The 21,521-nt window shown below is 37.9% G+C and overlaps 1 protein-coding gene across 18 annotated transcripts in view; it reads left to right on the top strand.

Annotated features, from left to right (window-relative positions):
• Nucleotides 1-21,521, top strand: part of LOC119840306 (kinesin-like protein unc-104) — a 72,618-nt gene that overhangs the window by 49,830 nt on the left and 1,267 nt on the right. For 3 of the 18 annotated variants that reach the window (XM_038366859.1, XM_038366858.1, XM_038366861.1), the window contains 34 exons: nt 310-453; nt 1,873-1,875; nt 2,480-2,643; nt 2,995-3,134; nt 3,316-3,354; nt 4,718-4,843; nt 5,394-5,594; nt 6,231-6,388; nt 6,769-6,913; nt 7,300-7,466; nt 7,754-7,868; nt 8,171-8,304; nt 8,800-9,011; nt 10,467-10,637; nt 11,239-11,376; nt 11,547-11,677; nt 11,885-12,049; nt 12,412-12,595; nt 12,869-12,959; nt 13,046-13,144; nt 13,678-13,890; nt 14,187-14,325; nt 14,710-14,830; nt 15,032-15,134; nt 15,366-15,540; nt 15,801-15,913; nt 16,760-16,819; nt 17,533-17,661; nt 18,149-18,266; nt 18,798-18,924; nt 19,204-19,420; nt 19,773-19,909; nt 20,744-20,845; nt 21,428-21,495. In XM_038366859.1, coding sequence (XP_038222787.1) covers nt 310-453; nt 1,873-1,875; nt 2,480-2,643; nt 2,995-3,134; nt 3,316-3,354; nt 4,718-4,843; nt 5,394-5,594; nt 6,231-6,388; nt 6,769-6,913; nt 7,300-7,466; nt 7,754-7,868; nt 8,171-8,304; nt 8,800-9,011; nt 10,467-10,637; nt 11,239-11,376; nt 11,547-11,677; nt 11,885-12,049; nt 12,412-12,595; nt 12,869-12,959; nt 13,046-13,144; nt 13,678-13,890; nt 14,187-14,325; nt 14,710-14,830; nt 15,032-15,134; nt 15,366-15,540; nt 15,801-15,913; nt 16,760-16,819; nt 17,533-17,661; nt 18,149-18,266; nt 18,798-18,924; nt 19,204-19,420; nt 19,773-19,909; nt 20,744-20,845; nt 21,428-21,495 — 4,549 coding nt within the window. The remainder of the gene's footprint in view (nt 1-309; nt 454-1,872; nt 1,876-2,479; nt 2,644-2,994; nt 3,135-3,315; nt 3,355-4,717; nt 4,844-5,393; nt 5,595-6,230; nt 6,389-6,768; nt 6,914-7,299; nt 7,467-7,753; nt 7,869-8,170; nt 8,305-8,799; nt 9,012-10,466; nt 10,638-11,238; nt 11,377-11,546; nt 11,678-11,884; nt 12,050-12,411; nt 12,596-12,868; nt 12,960-13,045; nt 13,145-13,677; nt 13,891-14,186; nt 14,326-14,709; nt 14,831-15,031; nt 15,135-15,365; nt 15,541-15,800; nt 15,914-16,759; nt 16,820-17,532; nt 17,662-18,148; nt 18,267-18,797; nt 18,925-19,203; nt 19,421-19,772; nt 19,910-20,743; nt 20,846-21,427; nt 21,496-21,521) is intronic. The other 15 variants (XM_038366864.1, XM_038366863.1, XM_038366870.1 and 12 more) reach the window with 15 other exon arrangements.

Below are 21,521 nucleotides of genomic sequence, written 5' to 3'. Positions count from 1 at the left end.
TGTATACTTGTAAAAAAAGAATGTTTTAAGCTTAAAATACGTTGGTAAAAAAAAGTATGTTATATTTATCAACATAGCTACGAATATACGAATGACTAAACTGTTCGTTTCACGTTTCGAGATGGAACATTTTTTATTAAATTGCATTGCAAAAGAAATAGATAATTATTATTGCTATAGGTATTGACAGAACGCTTTAAACTGCAGTAGAAAATGGCCCGCTGTCTATTACATTGTAAATTTTTAATTCATAGAAAATACTTTTTTTTGTACTTTATTAGTGTTTTATTTTGTTTTATTTTAATACAGGTATCAAAAATCTCGCTAGTCGATCTAGCTGGTTCTGAACGAGCTGACTCTACGGGCGCGAAGGGAACTCGCCTGAAGGAAGGAGCCAATATTAATAAGTCGCTCACTACATTGGGAAAAGTCATATCGGCTCTTGCTGAGATCGTGAGTATATGTTCTTTGATTAGTTTTGTTAGTGCATAGTTGGGTAAATTGAATTGTATTAATACGTGCTATACGGGTACTTTTAAAATTATTGAGTTTCTCATTGAATCTTCTCGGTAAAAAAGGGCTTTGAAAAAAAAAATTGTATTTAAACTTGTGTTATGTACATACGAATAATACTTACATTAGATATAAAAATGGGTTTCAAATAATAGCTTGGTTTTTGGGTTTTTGAAATGTATGTATAGATAAATATTCTACGTTCTTTTAATGACGTTCTCAAAAACAATGGAGGTTCTCAAACTACGAATTGAGAACCTATGGTGTTTTTTTGAAACTAAATGACTATTTGAACTAAATAACTAAATGATTGGTTGAAAATAATATTGAAATAAATGGAATAGATAGAATTTTTTGGAATTTACATTATGTATATATATCTACGTATTACATATTGTGTTTCAAAGAAAGATGGTCGTGGGAATGCATAGGTTATATTAAATGTAACATTAAGAATATTGCTATTATAAATTGAGTGAAAATATATAATATTTCAAGAAAAAAGTCAATTAGGTTGCATGTTTAGAACAAGAATGTCTAACTTCTATGTTTGTGTCTATTAATAATTATTCTTCATTCAAATAATTTCATTATCATCTCATAAATGTCTTATTCATTCATTTGATCAAAAGCTAAAATATCATCACACTTGATTAACTTCATAAATTCGCAAACTCTAAGCTATACACAGTACATATTCCAAATCTGAGATATTGCTTGTACCATTACAGACATAAATATGTTAAAATAATGGAGGGTATATGTATAAATATGTTTAAAAACTTGAGGGTAGTTTTCAAGGCATTTAAATCCAATAAACATGCAGTGTACCCCTGCATTTACTGCTTCTTTTTTCATGTACAAACTGTATATTATCTTAAACATTTGATAGATTATACCTTTTTGTTTGCAATAGATTAAATGGTTAGTCCATAAAAAAATTAAATGAGAATAAAAGCATTATATTCAAATTGTATCTTTATATATATAAAGGGTTTCAATAAGTGTGAAATGAGGATTAGAGGGATAGATCATACTTTTTTATCAATGGTAGATGTTTTACCTTCCCTTTCATATATGTATTTCATATAATTTTTTTTCCTGTTTTAACCCTGTATATCTCTATTTTTATTCAGTTAACATTTGTTAAATATGTTCTTATTATATTTTTTATAAGGCAAAGTCGAAGTAAAAAGAGATATAATCTATCATAGTAACACAATCATAATCATCTTATTGGTGAAACCAATTATGGTAATTGTAAATATCAAGTGTGGTGCTAAAATGAACTCTAACATAAGCTAGCTAAATATTATTTTCGAATGTTTGATGCATCTCGTGTACTTGGACAAATTATAGTCGGTAAGTGGAATGTTTGTATGTGGTTGTGTTCGCTTTATTTTATTTTATTCATGTTAAACACATATATGACACTGATTACGTATGAATCATTGTATTTGTGTGTTGTAATAATGTTGTAGGCGTGTTTATGTGTGTATTTCGTTAAATGCTTTAATAATATATGACAAATGATATATTTAACGGTTTCTAAAATGGAACAATATAATGAAATTTAAAGCTTACACTTCGAGAAAACTTAGAGATTTTGTTCATAATGGATTTTTATAAATAGAAAAAGCTTTCAGGCACAAATCAGTATTTTAGTATGTACTGAAACATTTTATAAACTTACTTCTTAAGTATACCCCAATTCTCAATGAACTTGTTATTTTATTTTGAATACTAATGGTATTTTGAAGTTTGAAGTTGTAGATTTTGGTAACATTTAATATTACGCGATCTCTCGCAAATATTTTAATTAAATTAACTTGTTTTTATTTTCAATTTCACAATCTTATTTGTAAAATCAAAAATTTAGAATTCAATCAAAAATTACGTTTGAGAATTCGGCTATACTATTAACCAGTCACGATTTACACCTCTATAATCTAGTTATTATCTGTAGGCATCAAAGAGCAAGAAATCAAAGAAAGCGGACTTCATTCCGTACCGTGACTCGGTGCTCACTTGGTTACTAAGGGAGAACCTAGGCGGCAACTCGAAGACGGCCATGATAGCGGCCATATCGCCAGCTGATATCAACTACGACGAGACGCTCAGTACATTGAGGTAATGTTTTGTATGTTGTGATTTTATTGTAAGTCGGTAGGTAATATGTTATTTAGGGGCGGGGGGATGGAAGGTTCTGCCTTGTTATGTAAAATAAAAGTAATAAAATGACAATGCAAAAAATGTTTTTTTTTTTAATATTATTATTGTCTCAGACCTAGGTCATAATCGCTTTACACTTCTTAATATAAAAATACTTAGGCTAAAATATTGTGCTCTCCCGTTTGCACTGAGTTTTCTCGTATTGATTATGCTTCTTCTCATGTTATAAGCAAACAAACAGCACCCTATTTATCCAGATACTTTCACTTTCCATTCGACAATGTCTTATATAAAAATTGTATACATCAGATACGCCGACCGCGCCAAACAAATCGTGTGCAAGGCGGTGGTCAACGAGGACGCGAACGCGAAACTCATCCGCGAACTCAAAGAGGAAATCCTCAAACTGCGCGAGTTGCTCAAGGCAGAGGGGATCGAAGTTGAAGAGGGTGAGTAGCCGCCGCATTAACAAAAACCCGTTCCGTTTGGGCTTAGCCGTCGTGTGACCACATAGAGCGTCCTGTGAATGTGTCTTAGTTACCAACGATGCTAGATAACGCCACAAACGTATTAATAATGAATAAGCTATGTTCCATACTAACCAGCCAACTTTTGTTTTCAATCGTGAAGGACCCGATGGTAGAGTCGTTTACGAAAAGAAAGAGACCAGTAAGTAAGATTGAAGAGGCTTTCGCATATGTACACCCCACCTGTACCGCTTTGCCTCAGGGTTGCCAGCTAAGTGCGAAAATCACTGGCAACCCACACGAAAAAAAATAATGCAATTTTGCACTCCTCTCCAAAGCTTGTGGCGTTCTAGGCGTAGATACTTTTTTTCACTACATATTACGTTATAATATCGTAACAGGAATGAAGGCTTCTTTTATTTTTGGTGTTGGTTCTCATGGGTATAATATATATGTACGTTGTATGGGGTCATATTTGATATATATGTAATTCCAAATGTATTCATTCGTACTGAGTATTTTTATAAAAAACGTTCACTAAATTTCAGTCGAATTGCAATATAAATTGGTTTATTGAATGATTCTCCTAAAGTACTCGGTATTTCTTAGCGATCTTTCGTTCGCGGCTTTAGAAAACATTACAGTACGTATATTCGATTGCCATTGTAATAAATTTTATGTTAAAAAAAAGATTTATTTTTGCTAAAATCTATTTCGCAAGTCGCTAACGAAATATATATTAGTAATGACGTCTTCAGTCGCTTACAAGAGCTTTGAAAATGAATTGCATGATTTGATGTGTATTTATAATATTATTATTCATAATAATATAAAAAATGTGTCCTTTTGGACTTGTAATTTGATTTTAATATTATTAGAGGTGTAGGTAAATATTATGCTATGGTCACAATATAGCGAATATAATATTTATTTTCATAATGGCTTATTAAAAATATTATATACAATATATACATATATACCAAGACAACATTTTAAAAATCTCTCTATATACATAATCGAATATTTCAAAAAACTTATGGTATGTAGAAATAAATATATTTTTGATATTTACAGTTTTTTACATGCCTTGCATATGTAACAAGCTACGCATATGTATGCATTATAATTTTATATTAATATGAATTGGAATATAGTGTAAGCCATAAAAAAAACATATTGGTCCTGATTGTACTGTCATAATTCGCAACTATATTGTCCCGATTATATTATTATTCGCGTATAAGTAACAAAAAAACTTAAACTCAAAATATGACATTTACTTGACACTTTTTATTCATTTTAAATACATTCATCTGTGTGCACAAGAGAGGGAGAGATAAACTGATGTTAAGCGGCACATGCTTAGGTAACATTCTGTTCTCTAATTGAATATTTACATACGTTCTCACTTTAACGCCCATATAAATTACGGCGCGAAATCTACCACAGATTAAATTATTTATAAAACATTGACACAGATTAAAAATGACAATAAAATCAGGACACAACACTACAACACGCCGAATTCCATACAATTGCACACATTCAAACACGACATTTAACAGGAGAGCCATCGCCGATACGCAAGAAGAGTGATGAGGAAGCGATGTCGCCGAAGCTGTCCCGCGCGGCCACCACCATCGCTGAGGAGGCCGTGGACCAGTTGCAGGCGTCGGAGAAACTGATTGCCGGTGAGGTTCTGTTGAGTTGTAGTCGGGTGGTGGGTTTGGTGTCAGCAGTAGGATAGAGAAAATGGGATCAGGAAGCAATATGTTAAAGATTACATTGTTTGGGATCAGAAAACAATCTGTTAAAAAAAAATTTTTTGTGGTAAGATTGGTGGATAAATTAATAATGCATTAATATCGCTATCAGGAACGGTATAGAAAAAAAGAATCAAAAGCAAAATAATGAAAAAAAAACTTAAAATCATTAAGTACCATACTAAAATGTTGCAATAGGTGAAAACTGGTGTACTATACACATGGAATAGTACGTTTTTTTAATAATGTAATAAATCAGTTATATTTGTATCCCTATGTACTGAACAGTAAATGCTGATGGGTTTAATTTAAGTATATTTAACAGAATATTGTATTTTTACACAATTGAGTGTTAAAGTTAATATTAAAAATGAACGCCGCGAGCCAAAGTAAGACATGTATACATTGCTAACAATGCAGTACATATTTTTAAAGGATGCTCCTTATTTTGCATATAACACAACAATGTTCCGTTCAGAATTAAACGAGACCTGGGAGGAGAAACTAAAACGCACCGAGCAAATCCGCGTGCAACGCGAAGCTGTGTTCGCCGAGATGGGGCTCGCTGTCAAGGAAGGCATCACCGTCGGAGTGTATTCGCCTAAGAAAACACCACACTTGGTCAATTTGAACGAGGACCCTAATCTATCTGAGTGCCTCATTTATTATATCAAGGATGGTGAGTTGTGTGATTGGGGAAGGAGAGTAAGAAATGTGTTGTTTGGCTGTAAATTAAAAACATTGCCTAAATAAAAAAGAAAGTGAAACGTATATCTTTCCTCTATTTAGCTATTAAGAATGGTATAACTTCTTATATATTTAATTCAAACAAAATCTCCGCTGTAATAAAACAAAATATTTCGCATTTGAATAACAAATACGTCCCATATGTCATAATTTAATGTAATTAAAGCCTATTCATCATTATATTTTTTTTTATGTCAGAGCGGGCAACTGAGCTGGTGGTTTGCTTGATGGTAAGCGATCACCGCCCATGAACACGCGCAGAGGCAGTGCCTATGCCAATGCGCGGGATTAAGGATAAGGAAATATAAATAACGGATTTTCGGGGATTAAGGATAAGGAAAGGATTAACCATTGGAAAAAATAATGAACTGGTTAGGATAAGGAAAACGAAACTGGCCTCCGGCTCCCCCACTCACCATACGAAACACAGTACCATGCTACTATTTCACGCCGTACTTCTGTGGGAGTGTGGTACTTCCCCGGTGCCCGCTGGCCCAATTCGTACCGAAGCGTGCTCGACTCACCATATAAAAAAAATTACCAACATAAAATAAATTTCCAATTACAGGTGTAACTCGCGTCGGCACCGCGGAAGCGAACGTGCCCCAGGACATCCAGCTGTCCGGCTCGCATATAGTCAGCGAGCACTGCATCTTCGAGAATACGGACGGCGTCATCTGCCTCATACCGCACCGCGGCGCGCTGGTTTACGTCAACGGCCGGGAGGTAGGAAAATGGACCTTATTTTGTGTGACATAGAGTTGGTATTACAGTACAATGTGGTTTCTTGAAAATGAATGAATGTTTGAAAAAATGTATATTTGGATTAAATTATCTAACATTGAGTTTTAATTACACTTATAATAAACATATAAATGAAAGTAAAAATGTCTATAATTATAAGTAGTCTAAGATCTACGAGAATAAATTTTATTTCAATTTTGAATCTTTAATCGCGAATGAATCATTTTCTAAAAATAATAACATATGTAGGTAAAATCATCTCGAAATCAGACTTAAGGTTCATTACCATAATATTTTTATTCTAAAGACCCAGAGACATGTCCTCGTTAAGTAAATCCTAATGTCCTGCTCCATGAACCCAGGTGAACGAGCCGATAATCCTGAAGACGGGATCCCGGGTGATCCTGGGCAAGAACCACGTGTTCCGCTTCACGCATCCCGGTCAGCCGCGGGAGGAGCCGCTCAACAAACTCATCACAGACACTACTGACACTGAAGTGCCAGAGAGTGAGTTCATATTGAAAAGTAAAATAATCTGCTTATTTTGAATGAATATGAATGAATTCATATCTATACTAATATTATAAAGCTATGGAACCACTGGTGCTATTTGAAATACCCATTTATTAAGGAACGCTATTAGGCTTTATACGTATTTCGGGCGAAACAGGGGCGGACCGATATTCTTAATATATATTTAATACATTTTTATGTCCACCATTATGTATCATATTTGGAACTCTACTGCAATGTGCTAGAAATCAAACAACAAGTATTGGAAACTTTATGGTAATAAATATTTACAGAAAATAAATAAATCACTTAACACACTGCTTAATTTTCATGAATTTTCGAATAATAAAATAATCATAATTCATTTTAACTTGAAACAGAAGAAAGCGCAACCGAAAATGTGGACTGGGACTTCGCGCAATGCGAGCTCTTGGAGAAACAGGGCATCGATCTCAAACAGGAGATGCAGAAGAGACTGTGCGCGCTCGAAGAGCAGTTCCGCAAAGAGAAAGAGCACGCCGATCAGCAGTTCGAGGAGCAGAGGAAGGTGAGAAATTCATTTAATTATCAGGGAGAACATGACTAAAAATTTATATGTGGGCGAGGATCACATATGTAGGTATGCATTTGTATATCTGTTTTCTGTAGAAAATTGTGGTTGTTTTTGAGTTTACATAATAGTAATGGTAATATTTAAAAATTTTTGTACGGTAAAGGTTCCTTAGTGTTATATGGGAGCGTATTACCGGATTTCAAACATATTTTGTTAAGAAAAATTCATTAATGTTATAGATAAAGTCTATAATGGTTTCAAATGATCGCACTATTGTACAGAACTACGAGGCGCGCATCGACGCGCTGCAACGCCAAGTGGAGGAGCAGAGCGTCACCATGTCCATGTACAGCTCTTACACACCAGAAGACTTCCACAACGATGAGGATATCTTTGGTGAGTGTATTGGAAATTTAACAGTGATGGATCAGTGGTGAGGTATATAGGCATCCATAAGTCGTGGCAATAACGGTTAGCTTTTGTAATAGTTTAAACAATAATTACTAAGTGTATTCATTGGATTATATTATTATGTTAGTTAATATAAATTTTATTATAGCAATAAAGTTATAGAAACAGTAAAATATGTTTTTACAAAAATATTCGAAGGTACCCCAAGAACTTGTAAATGTTTTGAAAGCCTATGATTAAAATTGGTTCCAAAATATTAAGTCCGTTTTTTTTCTGTATGGATTTAGTAAACCCACTATTTGAGACGGAATGCTGGTCAGCTCGCGAAGTGGGTCTGGCGGCGTGGGCCTTCCGCAAGTGGAAGTACCACCAGTTCACCTCGCTACGTGACGATTTGTGGGGAAATGCTATCTTCCTCAAGGTAAGAGGCGCAGTAATTGAATCCGAGAATTTAAGATTTAAATATAAATCTTCATAGTGTAGGTTAGCGTGTAAGGGGATACAAATGAGAATGATTAAAGTACTAGGGGCTGTTAGGGTACATGATCAACAAGTAAAATTTTAATTTTTTTTATGTCTCACTAGACACTCGTCCCGGTTCCGCCTGAATATCAAGATTCCTGTTTTATCCCAAGGGAGCATTTCATCCGGATAAAAAGTATCCTATCTCACCCAAGTCTGCTCATACCCTGTTTGTATACTAAATTTCATCAAAATCCGTTCAGTAGTTTCAGCGTGATTGACGGACACACATCCAAAGAAACAAACTTTGACATTTATAAAATTAGTGTTAAGTGTAGTTAAATCTAGCACTATATTCCTTTCTATATTTAACCAATCAATTCATAAGAAAACTAGCCTCTCGTAAAAAAAATGTACAAAAGTAGAAGTGTGAACAATAAACCGTATCGCGCAGGAAGCGAACGCGATATCCGTGGAGCTGCGCAAGAAGGTCCAGTTCCAGTTCACGCTGCTGACGGACACGCCGTACTCGCCGCTGCCGGGCGAGCTGGCGCCGCGCGACGACGCCGACGACGAGTACCGGCCCAGCGCGCCCACCGTCGTCGCCGTCGAGGTCACCGACACCAAGAACGGCGCCACGCACTACTGGACGCTCGAGAAGTTGCGGTGAGCTGGGGTCAGCTGGGGGGGAGTGGATCATACTGAATCTGTTCAATTGTTATTTAGAATGTGTGTTTCTTAATGTGGTGTGAAGAATGTTTGGCAGTGAGGGGGGGGGTTAATACCCAATAATGAGAGAAATAGTGTGAGGTGTGATAGACAGCGGGGTAGAGGGTTGGGGTTGTGTGTTCGGGGGGTAGTTGTGGTAGGTAGTCATAGATGGTTGGATGTTGCATGGATAGCATCTACAGGGTTTTGAATAAATACTTGATTTAGATGCCAATATGGCAATCTATAAGTAATTGTCAAAGAAGCAATAAAAAATGTGGGCGAGCAAGTACATACAAAATAAAATTAATGAAAAACTATATAAATTCAAATTATATTGTAGTGATAAAAATAAATATAGGTATAATATGTAAATGTTGATCAGGTTACATGAACTTACACCGATAGTTATTGTATGCATGTTGTTGTATGTACGTATCATAGTTACACAAGTTAGGTTATATCTATTATCTCTATTTTATTTCTCTTTATTGTTTTGTTGTCGATTGAATCTTAATACACTCCTAGCCGGATAGTTTCCATCGATTACTTTATACAAATGTGGAAATATTGTGTGAATACTACTAATACTAGTTTTATTTATGATTGTTAAATGAGTTCAAATGTAGTTGTAGAATTGGATTAATATATTTATAGTTAGCTTAAACAAAATTAGATCTTTTAACGATGATTTATAGTTTATTTTCCAATGGATATTATTATTTCAACGGAATAATAAATATTTTATGAAAACTTCGCTACGTTTCCACTTGTTTATTTGATTTGATCTTTATTATGTTTTATTTTACTGTTTATGTATTTTTTATTTACTTTTATATTATTTTGCATTTATTTATAATGTTTTTTATAAGTTTTTTTTATTTATAATATAATTTATTCCACTATCTTAAATTATTTATGCTGTAGCCCTTATTTGTTATATTTTTTTTATACGTAAAAATTTCCGTGAATATAATATAGTAGGTAAGTACATTTTAGAGATAAAAATATAGTTGGCGACGTCAAATATATAGCGCTTGTTTTAGTTGCTGCTTATTTATTTTATTTTACAAACGCTTTTTATTTCGAATGTATACAGACATGATTGCAACGCGTTACCGCTGGCAAAGTTGATCCCAAAACCGTATGAACATTCTAGATCATTCTAAAACCAATGGAAAATGTTTTTTTTTCTAACCTAACCCAGGTTAGATTGTTTTTAGGCAAGTGGAAGGAGTACATTTATATACGGATTAGGTCAGTTGAGGGGGTGGGTCATTAGCAGGATCAGGGTACGGGTGGGGTTAGGTTAGTTTAGACCATCGGAAGCGATGTGTCATTGGCAGGGTTAGGTCATTGGAAGTTTTAGTAGGTCAGTCACGGAAAGGGACTGCAAGGCGTGTGTTTCCGTAGCCATCGGCTGGAGCTGATGCGCCAGATATACAACATGAGCGAGGGCGCGGGCGGCGAGGAGGAGGAGCGGCCGGCCAGCCCGCCCGCGCGCGCCGACGCCGACCTGCTGCAGTGCCTCTCCGCCGCCGCGCACCACACGCGCCTCTCGCTCGCCAACTTGTTACCCTCGAGGTTTGTACCTCGGGACGCGCCGGCGGGCGGCTGCCGGCAGCTGCGGGCGGCTGCGGGCTGCGGGCTGCGGGCTGCGGGCGGCTTCAGAATCGGTTTCGATATATCGGGCGGATAGGCATCGGCCGGAGTGGAGTGTCTGTTGTTACCGCCTCATGTGAACGCCGCCAGTCGGCCGCGCTATGAGCTTTTCGCTGCTATGGGTGTGCGTGTGGAGCCGTAACGCGCGACGTGTGCACGTGTGCGTTGTACTTGCGTAGTGAGTTTCCGCGATCGCTTGCACAGCTCAGAAGAAAGTTTCTTACTGGTTCGTTCTTTGATTAGTATAGCAATAATTGCACGCGGTTCCACCCATGCAATGTGTACGTGTTTCACCATTGTAGCGAGCGAATCTATTCAGTGTAGTATATTGGTTGGATGGGATATATTGAGCAGCATTCTAAATTCGAAATTATTTAGCATTTCTGTTTATCACTAATGCTCGCATGTGCTACCGCTTTAGATGCTATAAAATGTATTTACCTACTCATTGGGCACGTGTACGTTTAGATGAGTGCGCAAATTGAAAACTTAACCGATTTACGATAAGGTGCAATTTTGACAGGCAACGTTTGGAGTTGATGCGCGAGATGTATCACAACGAAGCCGAACTGTCACCAACTTCACCAGATCACAACATCGAGTCGGTGACTGGTGGTGACCCATTCTACGACCGATTCCCATGGTTCCGTTTAGTTGGACGGTAAGATATTATGACTGTAAATTATACGTAAGTTTTCTTAATAGCTGAATATTTTTTATCATCCTTTTTTTTCGTATCAATAATGGTGTATGTATCGTATAATTAATGAATTTAAACAATTTCCGTCTTACTAATGATCAAATATAAATAAATGTTATTGATTGTTACAGGAGCTTTGTCTACCTTTCGAACCTCCTGTACCCGGTTCCCCTCATTCACAAGGTGGCTATAGTGAACGAAAAAGGAGACGTGAAGGGCTACTTGCGTGTAGCCGTACAGGCGGTTGTCGACGCTGAGAAAAGTGAGAATAGTAGAATAGATTTCAAAAAACAGACGTTTAAAAATCGACCTTTTAACTAATTACATAACAGACTCGAAGGACCATAAAATATCAAGCTCAATTTTATATTAAATTTTTCTATTTTGCATAGTAACTGTGCTTACTATAAATAATGTAGCTATGTATATATTATGATACGAAGATCATAAAAATTTCCTTTTTGTACAGATAACTCAGAATTCGTAGCGGGTGTGAAGCAGTCCGCAAAAATTTCATTCGATGACGACATCGTGCCCACTCGGTCACGATTGAAGACCTTATCCACTGTGGAGAAAAATAATGCGATGAATCTTGAAGATCGACCTGAACAAGATTCGAATATCAAAATTGAAGGTAAGAAATTAAAATAAATATAATTTTTTGGTTCAGAATATATACAACAAAATATGATAAATATGTAATGATTGTTAAAATTAAAAATAGTCATTAGGTTCTCCATATTTCGTTAAATTGGTAACATTGAGAAATTCATGCTAAAGATCAAAATGTGACCATTTTGTATTTTATTTTATAGCAGTTATATTAAATGATTTTTTTTAATAGGATTAAGGTTCATTAGCTTCTAAACATATACAGCAGAGTCCTTCTAAAACATAATCTGCCGTTCTCCAGTTTGACGCTTAGCAAAATATTTGGCAATTAATTGTCATTAATAGAGATAACAAAAAAAAATAATAATAATAATTCCCCGCCAGCAGAACTAGCGGCGGCGGAGTGCGACGCGGACAGCGGGCGCGGCGACAGCTCGCTGGCGTCCGAGCTGAAGGAGGAGGAGCTGCCCGAGCACCTGGCGCCCGGCCGCGAGTTCACCTTCCGCGTCACCGTGCTGCAGGCGCACAGCGTCGCCACCGACTACGCCGACGTCTTCTGCCAGTTCAAGTGAGTAGAGAGGGCGGCTTCAATGGACAACTGCATTGGGATATTTCGGAAAATTTACTTATCTGTGAAAACTATACCATGTACTTTTATTCCATTGTTAAAGTCAGTAATAATGATAAAATCTCTTCAACAAACGTTATTAATCAAATTAGAGGAAAAGCCATTAAACCTGGTCTGGATCAAGTGAATGATCTACTATCCAAATTGATTTTGTATGTACAACTTGCCAAGTGTCCGGACGCTTGATCCTTATAATTTATTTTTGTTATTTAGTTTCCTGCATCGCAACGAAGACGCGTTCTCAACAGAGCCAGTTAAGAACGCCGGCAAGAATACGCCCCTCGGCTTTTATCATGTGCAAAATGTAAGTTGGAAAATGTGTAATGTGTTCATTATTGTTGATATATACACTGATTGACAGAATTATGATAATGTTCTATTTTTTCATAGATAACCGTGCCAGTAACGAAATCTTTCGTGGAATATATCAAGACCCAACCAATTGTATTCGAAGTGTTTGGACATTACCAGCAACATCCATTACACAAGGTAATTTAATTAAGATGTTAAATTAGTTTCGTCTTTGTCTCTGTCTTATTATATGATAAAGAGAAGTCCGTCTTATAAATGCATTGAATTCATTGTTGCTCTTAGTAAGTATAACTATAAATCTTGCGCCCTGTAGTTTAACCATGTCTACTATTCTTAGTTGAAAAATAATATATAATTATGAATGATTTTGGTAACATATAAAGCATGACTCTTACGATGCAAATTGTGCTCAACTATGAATTTATGAGTAGGGTCGCGCTGGGTACATACCATCAAATCGAGAAACGTGACGTCACACGCTTAATTATCTCTACATCGAAATCATTTTTGCGAGCGCAACTTCAGTCTCATAACTATTTCATTAATTAAATACGTATTTAAGATTCTTTTTGAAAAGTTTTTTATTTGCTTTTGAATTATTAGAAATATCTCGTATAATAAGTAACCATCCTTATTATTAATAACGCATATAAGGTCATGAAGTTGCGTTGACTATGGTCTCTTCTAATCCGTGTGGGGTGTGCGACCAGGACGCGAAGCAAGACGGGCCCGCAGCGGGGCGCACGCCGCCGCGGCGCATGCTGCCCCCGTCGATCCCCATCTCGGCGCCCGTGCGCAGCCCCAAGTGGGGCGCGGCCAGCGTGGCGCCGCCCTGCTGCTCCTCGCACCTGCACTCCAAGCACGACCTGCTCGTCTGGTTCGAGATCTGCGAGCTCGCGCCCAGCGGCGACTACGTGCCCGCGGTGAGTGCCTTCTCCCCCCACTCCTGTTTCGCTCCCTCTCCCTTTCCTATTATCGCTTACTAACACACTTTCTCTTCCTTTGTTATTAATTATTACTATCTCTCTCCTCAGAATATATGCGAACTTAAAAGCAAAGTTAAATATTCATTCCTATATAGGACAAAATATGGTCGATTTTACACACAATTAATGAATACACAATATTTAGGACAGTCTACAATATCAAAACTAAACTGTTTTGATTATCATTATTTTTTAATTTATATACGTTTACAATGACCTACCGACCTTGCCAGGTATTTGAGCACAGCGACGAGTTGCCATGCCGAGGCCTGTTCCTCCTTCACCAGGGCATACAGCGGCGCATCCGCATCACCATCCTGCACGAGCCCTCCTCCGACTTGCAGTGGACTGACGTTAGAGAGCTAGTCATTGGTAAGTTATTTGTAATCTTCTTAATATATATAAATAACGTGTCACATTATTTGTGCTATGAATTTAGAGCCAATTTTAATCAAATTTGACAACATGTGCAGTTTGATCCAACTTAAAAGATAGGACAGTTAATATTTTTTCAATTATGATAAGTGACTAGTTGTGACTAATTTACATAAAAAAATATGTAACAAAGTGAGAACCTCTTTCGTTTTTTGGAATGTCGGTTAATACTGAGAAAATTAAGATTCAATGTTTTAGTTACAAAACCGACAAAAACATTATGTATGAAAAAGAGTTTTAATAATTTTTTCCCAACTTGCTTACATTAAGAGATTATCTATAGTTATATCATCTTTATATTGTATTGATTTTTTATTATAGGTCGTATCCGCAACACACCCGAGGCGAATGAAGACACCACGGACGGTGATGAAGACGGTGCCTTGTCTCTTGGCCTCTTCCCTGGAGAAAGACCTAATCTCGACGATCGAGCCGTCTTTAGGTAAACTGGATAGTTTTTTCTTAAAATCTAAATGCTTTAATTAAAAATTATTTTCTTTTTCGATAATTTTTCAATCCAAATTGATTTGTCGATAGAAAAAATTGCGATCACACTAAAAAATAAAATCATATCAACTATATAGGGACATGAGGTATATAATAGTTATTAATATTTTACAAATTTCTAAACATATGGGAACAGGTTTGAAGCGGCGTGGGACAGCAGCTTGCACGGGTCGCCGCTACTCAACCGGGTCAGCGCTAACGGCGAAGTCGTATACATCACGCTCAGCGCTTATCTAGAGGTAATTCTATATTTACTCCTGCGCAACATATTAATCCTTTTTGTTATTTAATATAGCTTGTTGAATTATAAGTTGTCGTATGCAACTTCTAGAATCTGTTCCTTATTAAAGGCTATCGATTGGTGTATAGGTTGTGATAGTGATATCGATTTCTGACTAGGAATATGCTATTTTTTTCTAATGTAATGATGCTAATTAAGCTGAGCGTTGAGCGTATGTCGCGTGGCACAGATCGAGAACTGCGGGCGGCCGGCCATAGTGACGAAGGACCTGTCGGTGGTGGTGGTGGGGCGCGAGGCGCGCACGGGCCGCTCGCTGCGCCGCGCGCTCTTCGGCTCCAAGGCGGCGCGCGCCGACCGCCTCACCGGCGTCTACGAGCTCAGCCTGCACCGCGCGCTCGAGCCGGGTGAGTGCGCGTGCGCGTGCGTGCGCGTGCGCATGGCCTGGTGTCGTTAATTATATACATATTAATCTGTTATCAAATGTAAATAAATGATATCTTTATGTGAATTGAAACGTACAATTTATAAATACACAAAACAAAATATAAATGCATAAAACGTTAATATCAAATTCTAATTAAAATTATGTTCACAATCTAACAGATGCTTTTGGGATATAATTTTAATTCTACTAACCTATTACCTAACCCACTTATTTATCCAGGAGTACAACGAAGACAACGCCGGGTGCTGGACACGAGCGGCACGTACGTGCGCGGCGAGGAGAACCTGCACGGCTGGCGGCCGCGCGGCGACTCGCTCATCTTCGACCACCAGGTAGGCCACAGACTGCGGCACACGCTGTGGATCACGTAGAGTTACTGTTGTGTTGACATGTGCATGACGGATGCGTCGTTGTAACCATCATCACTCTGTGGCGCACCGATTCGAAAATCGAACGTCGACGGACACGATGTTATAATGCGTTGTGTTGATTCGTGCATGACGGATGCGTCGTAACCATCGTCACTCGGTGCATATTTTTGAAAATCGAACGTCGACAAACAGAATATGAGTTAAAGCGATTTGAAAATCGAACGTCGATGAATACAATGTCTTTATACGCAGTTGATGAGGGAGGATACTATTGAGCCGATCGTTGTACAAAATTGTTTGATATCGCAAGTTTTGTGGCTATCACGTTTTGTCCGAAAGCTAGTAGTGTTAGCGTTATTGGTTGCTATGCTATATATATATATTTGTAGTGCTAAATGAATATATCGAAATTGTTTAATTGATTCTTAAATATAAAGTGACTTAACGTGACAATGTCTTATCTTGTTTTTGAGTAGAAAATAATAAATGTTTGAATAGATTATTCCTGTTCTTTAAAAAACTCAACTTAATTCAGCCACGTTTAATTGTTTTGACAAATTTACATTAAAATCGGTATCAAATAATGAATGCACGATAAAAACAATCCACCATATTTATTTATATAAAATTTCATATCAAATTAAAACAAAAGACAAATTTCATAACTTTTTTTATTTTATTTTCCTTATCGTTCGCAATCGACGTTGTCACGTTGAAATTGAGTTAAATGTGTAACTAACTCATCCTGATTGAATACTCTAGCACCAGTAACGGCCATTAACAAAACCTTTTCTCTCACTCGTACAGAAACGCATTTGGCGCAAAGTGATCTATGATTGGCCGCTGGCAGTTATCGATAGATTTCAGGTCCACAAATGTTTTCTTAGCTATTTAGTATGTGCGCAATCACCCACTCGATGTCCCTCTACCATTCATACTAAATAGCTATTGAAAGTTATTTGTGTACTGGCCCATATGTTGTCATTTGGTCTCATGTATCTATCATGTATTACATGCTTATAGAAGTGTAGAGGTCTTTGGGGCATAATTTGTTTGTTTGGATGTATATATTGTAGAGTTCATGTATGGGTATTGATATCGCTTGTTTTAGTTCTTGCTTTGTCATGAGTTTGTTGCTTTGAGTGATGTTTTGTATATATAGCAGGGTTAATGTTTTGTAAGCACAGTGGTATTAATGAAATTAAAGGAAGACTGCATGTTATTTATAAATTATATGTAGCCCATTGTATTGTGCGACTATGCAACTTTGTAACGACATTTGCTTGCACCCTTCGCATGACTAAATGCACGGAAATGCACCCTTTTTTATAGTTGAATTGAAAAGTTTTAGTATTGCTATATAGAATTAGAGAGATAGTTAAGAGTTGCTTAGATATTAGTAAAAAAATGTTTTAGAAGAACTCACTTCATTTGAAGTATATATGTGTGTTGGTTCCTACAATAATTTGCATAAAGTTGCGTAAATTAAAAAATTACGTATAATTTTGTTGGACCACATGAAGATAGAGCTTAAATCGGCTCTAATAGATTGTTGTGGTTGAATGAAATTCTTATTTCAGTGGGAATTGGAGAAAATGACCCGCCTCGAACAAGTGGGTCGCACGCGGCACTTCCTCGCGCTGCGCGAGCGCTTGCGGCACGGACACGAGAATACCATTGCTCCGAATGACTTCACTAAAACCGAAAAGGTAGATCGAAATGTTCTTGAAATATTTAAGGATTTAGGTGACCTACATAGCTCTGTCCATTTCCCACGCTGGGATTACTCCTACTCTAAGACCATGTTGAATCATCATCTGATGATGACCATATATGGGCTCATGTCCATATATGTTCCCACTAATGTGACACTGGTCTCCTACGTGGGTTCAGGCCATAATCCAGCACGCTGGCCGAGTGCGGGTTGGCAGATGTCACATGTCGTCGAACTTTTTAACTCTCGGACATGCCGGTTTCCACACGATGTTTTCCTTCACCGTGTCGAGCAGTGGTGATATTATTCACATGTTCAAATAAATTGAAAAGTCCATTTATTTCCTACACGCTCCGCCCGGTCTCGAACCGCCGGCTAATCGATTTTGAAGTCCGAGGTCCTCACCACTGAGCCACCGCTGCATTTTTAGCCACATTGAATATGGCTTAAATGAATAGATGACTAAATGATTAAAATTGCAGGAGGTGTGCAACATGGCGGCCAAGGCGGCGTCCGAGAGCGCGCACGAGCCGCCCGAGCGCTGGGACATGACGCCGCGCGAGCGCGAGCTGGCCACCAAGTTCGTCAAGCTCATACAGGGTATGTGTTTGGGGAAATTGTGACTGTACACACTGCTCCGTGGTAAATTTATAGTCTATGTCACTCAGGGAAGTTGCTGCTTTCTAATGGTGAAAGAATTTTCGAAATCGGACCAGTGGCTTCTTCGTGAAAACGTACAAAAAACTGAATCGCCTTGAAATTTAAAGAACTTGATCAAATTTAATCGACACCACATGGGATTAGCGTTCTTTAAAATTTGTTCATCCAGTCGGGAAAGAATTTTATTTTAAGACCATTAGAATTGCTTTTTCTAGACCTTTTGAGTGCTTCTAACGGAAGTAACTAACGTAAAGTGATAGCAATTTTTATGTACTTAGCGGAATCAGTCCTATGCTGCAACAATTAGTTAAACTTTAACGCCATCTATCATTATTGAAACGATAAAAAATATAGATAAAAAATAAAAATATTTACGTAGAACGTGCTCAATTAATTGTAAGAGGTAAACTAAGTACCTGTCTATAAATAGGTTAGCGTTATTTAGGTAATGTCTATGAATACCGTTTCTAGGAAGGATAGGCTCGAACAAGGAGGTGGAGACAGCCGTGTCGCCGGCCACGCCGGTGGACGAGGGCGTGTCCGCCGACATCTCCACGCCCAGCCTGCTGTCCTCCATACACAGCGCTAGCAGCTTCGAGTGAGTAGATTAGTCCAAAGGATAAATACGTACAGGAGAATTTCTCTACAGAAAAAGTCGATACTTTTTTTTTAGTTTTGTTTTGGTTGATGGTAAGAAAATTAATCCATGTTGATTTTTAACGTTTTAGAGTCGTATCGTTGCTTCCTGAACCTATACCCAATAGCTGGCTAGCTATTGTTCGGATTATATAGCATTAATAATTTGTACAAAGGCTATGCTGGCCATATAGTCTTGGTTGTTTACGACCTGCAATAATAATATGCGATTCTTTAACAGGCTGTGTTCCCCCGAACGCGCGCTACTCGAAAAATCCATGTCCGGGTGGGGCTGCGGCCTCGGCGCGGGCGGCGCCCCAGGGGCCCTCGTGGGGCCCGGCAGCGGGGCCCTGTACGTGCCCGAGTGTGAGGAGGTGCGCGTGTCGGCGGCCGTCGCGCGCCGCGGGTACCTCAACGTGCTGCAGCACGGCACGCACGGCTGGAAGAAGCGATGGCTGGTGAGTATGGGGGGGGGAAAGAAAATTTCATTTGGGTCTTGTTTTATAATAGTTTGATATTGTATAGGGAACAATGTTCTTAATTGTTATAGCTACAGACTATAGCTGTGTGATATTGTCAATTGCAAGAGTAAAAAAAATGCAAATTCATTTAATCAAACTTAAAGTACCCCAAGCACCATCAACCCATACGGTTTTTATGCAATAAGCACGAAAAATTTTATTTGTTTACAAATTCTTATATCAAAAAACCCTCCTCGGGGAAATAACGTTACCTACATTGATCATTTCAAACAAAACGTATCTAAACCGATAACGCGCCCGCGGCCGCGCCCGCGCACGCGCACGGCAGGTGGTGCGGCGGCCGTACGTGTTCATGTACCGCGACGAGCGCGACCCGATCGAGCGCGCGCTCATCAACCTCGCCAACGCGCACGTCGAGTACTCGGAGGACCAGGAGCAGATGGTGCGCATGCCCAACACCTTCAGGTGGGTGGCGACCGTCACTGCGGCTGCGGCCCGTTTCCTTTTCCTCACCCTACCCTACCGTTACCATTATGTGCTGTTAAATAAACATTCATTCTTGCTTTATTTGTTCTTTCTTAACCAGTTCCCTCTTACCATTACAAATAACTAAAATTTACACACACACACGCGCGCACACACACACGCGCACAAACACGCACACACGCACAACTAGGCAGCCAATCTAACTCAACTGCCAAAATTGTTTCCCTTTACTTTTCTTTTAATTAGACATAAGATTTACTGTAAAATCGCTTAGAGAGGGACACGCCACCGACAACCAAAACACAAGAAACATAGTTCCAACTAGTTCGGTAGCCTACTGATACTTGATCCTTTAAGAATTGTACTTTTGTCAATAAATATGATTTTTTAAACATTAGCAGCATCGCCATCATCACAACCATCGTTATCATAATTTCATCACCTTCATCAGATTTGGCAGCATCATCATAAGCTCATTTAGATCCAATATGGAAACAGAGCCTCTTATGAAAGTCCAGACTATAATCCATCATGTTATCTGTACAATATACATATAGTATACATAAAACTATAATCAAGTACTTTAATCGTTCAAATGCTATACATTTTTCTACATAGTTGGATTTTTATAAACTGTTAATCGCGTTCAGATAAGTTTACTACGGTATTTGTTTAATTCTAACTAAAAACTGATTATTCGACTGGGTTCGCGCATCATTACTTACTGTTGTATAAAATATAAGAAAATCTTATTAACTTATTTATTTAACTATTTATATGAGATTTATTTATATACTTGTTTTAATATTTCAGTGTGGTGAGCAAGGAGCGCGGCTACTTGCTGCAGACGCTGGGCGACAAGGAGGTGCACGACTGGCTCTACGCCATCAATCCTCTGCTGGCGGGGCAGATAAGGTGAGCATTCAACTGTTCTATATGTCTTCTCTGATATAAATGTCCTTAAATTGGCAAATGCTTCTAAATTGCATATGGTCCTGAACTAATAATATTGGTTTTTGCTGATCGATTTTTGGGAATATTTTGAAAAACCAATGGAATTTAATAGGTCGCAATCAAATCAATGTTCTATTTAATATTTTTTTTTTTTTTATTATGAGAATGATTTCAATATCCCGGAGTCGCATACGTGGGTTCAATTCCTATCAGATATTTAAGTGTTTATAATGACTCATTTAAATAAAGGCTGTTAACTCTTGCTTATAACATAATTGCTTATAGAATTTATCTTATAAAAACGCTAACGACATTTGCATGTTAATAATTCTCATAGACAATGGAGTATCTGCAATTCTATACTTTATTCAATGTTATTTTCTGTACTTTTTGTATGTAATTCCATTTATAAAATTTTTATACATTAATTTTAAGGAAAGAATTGATATCCATAAAAAGTATACAGTGCACACACGCCATTGTCGCGCTAGCGTAAGCGATTGAGCATCCCGGCTCGGCCCAAATCAATATACACGCATAAAGGTGTGCGCGCACAGGTCGCGGTCCGCCCGGCGCGGCGCGGGCGGGCCCGGCGCCGGCGGGGCCCCAACGGGCGCTGGGGGCCCCGCGGGCCCCG

This window comes from Zerene cesonia, chromosome 5, assembly GCF_012273895.1.
Source record: "Zerene cesonia ecotype Mississippi chromosome 5, Zerene_cesonia_1.1, whole genome shotgun sequence".
NCBI lineage: Eukaryota > Metazoa > Arthropoda > Insecta > Lepidoptera > Pieridae > Zerene > Zerene cesonia.
The sequence above is the reverse complement of the archived record's forward strand: the minus strand, read 5'-3'. Positions and strand labels throughout refer to the sequence as shown.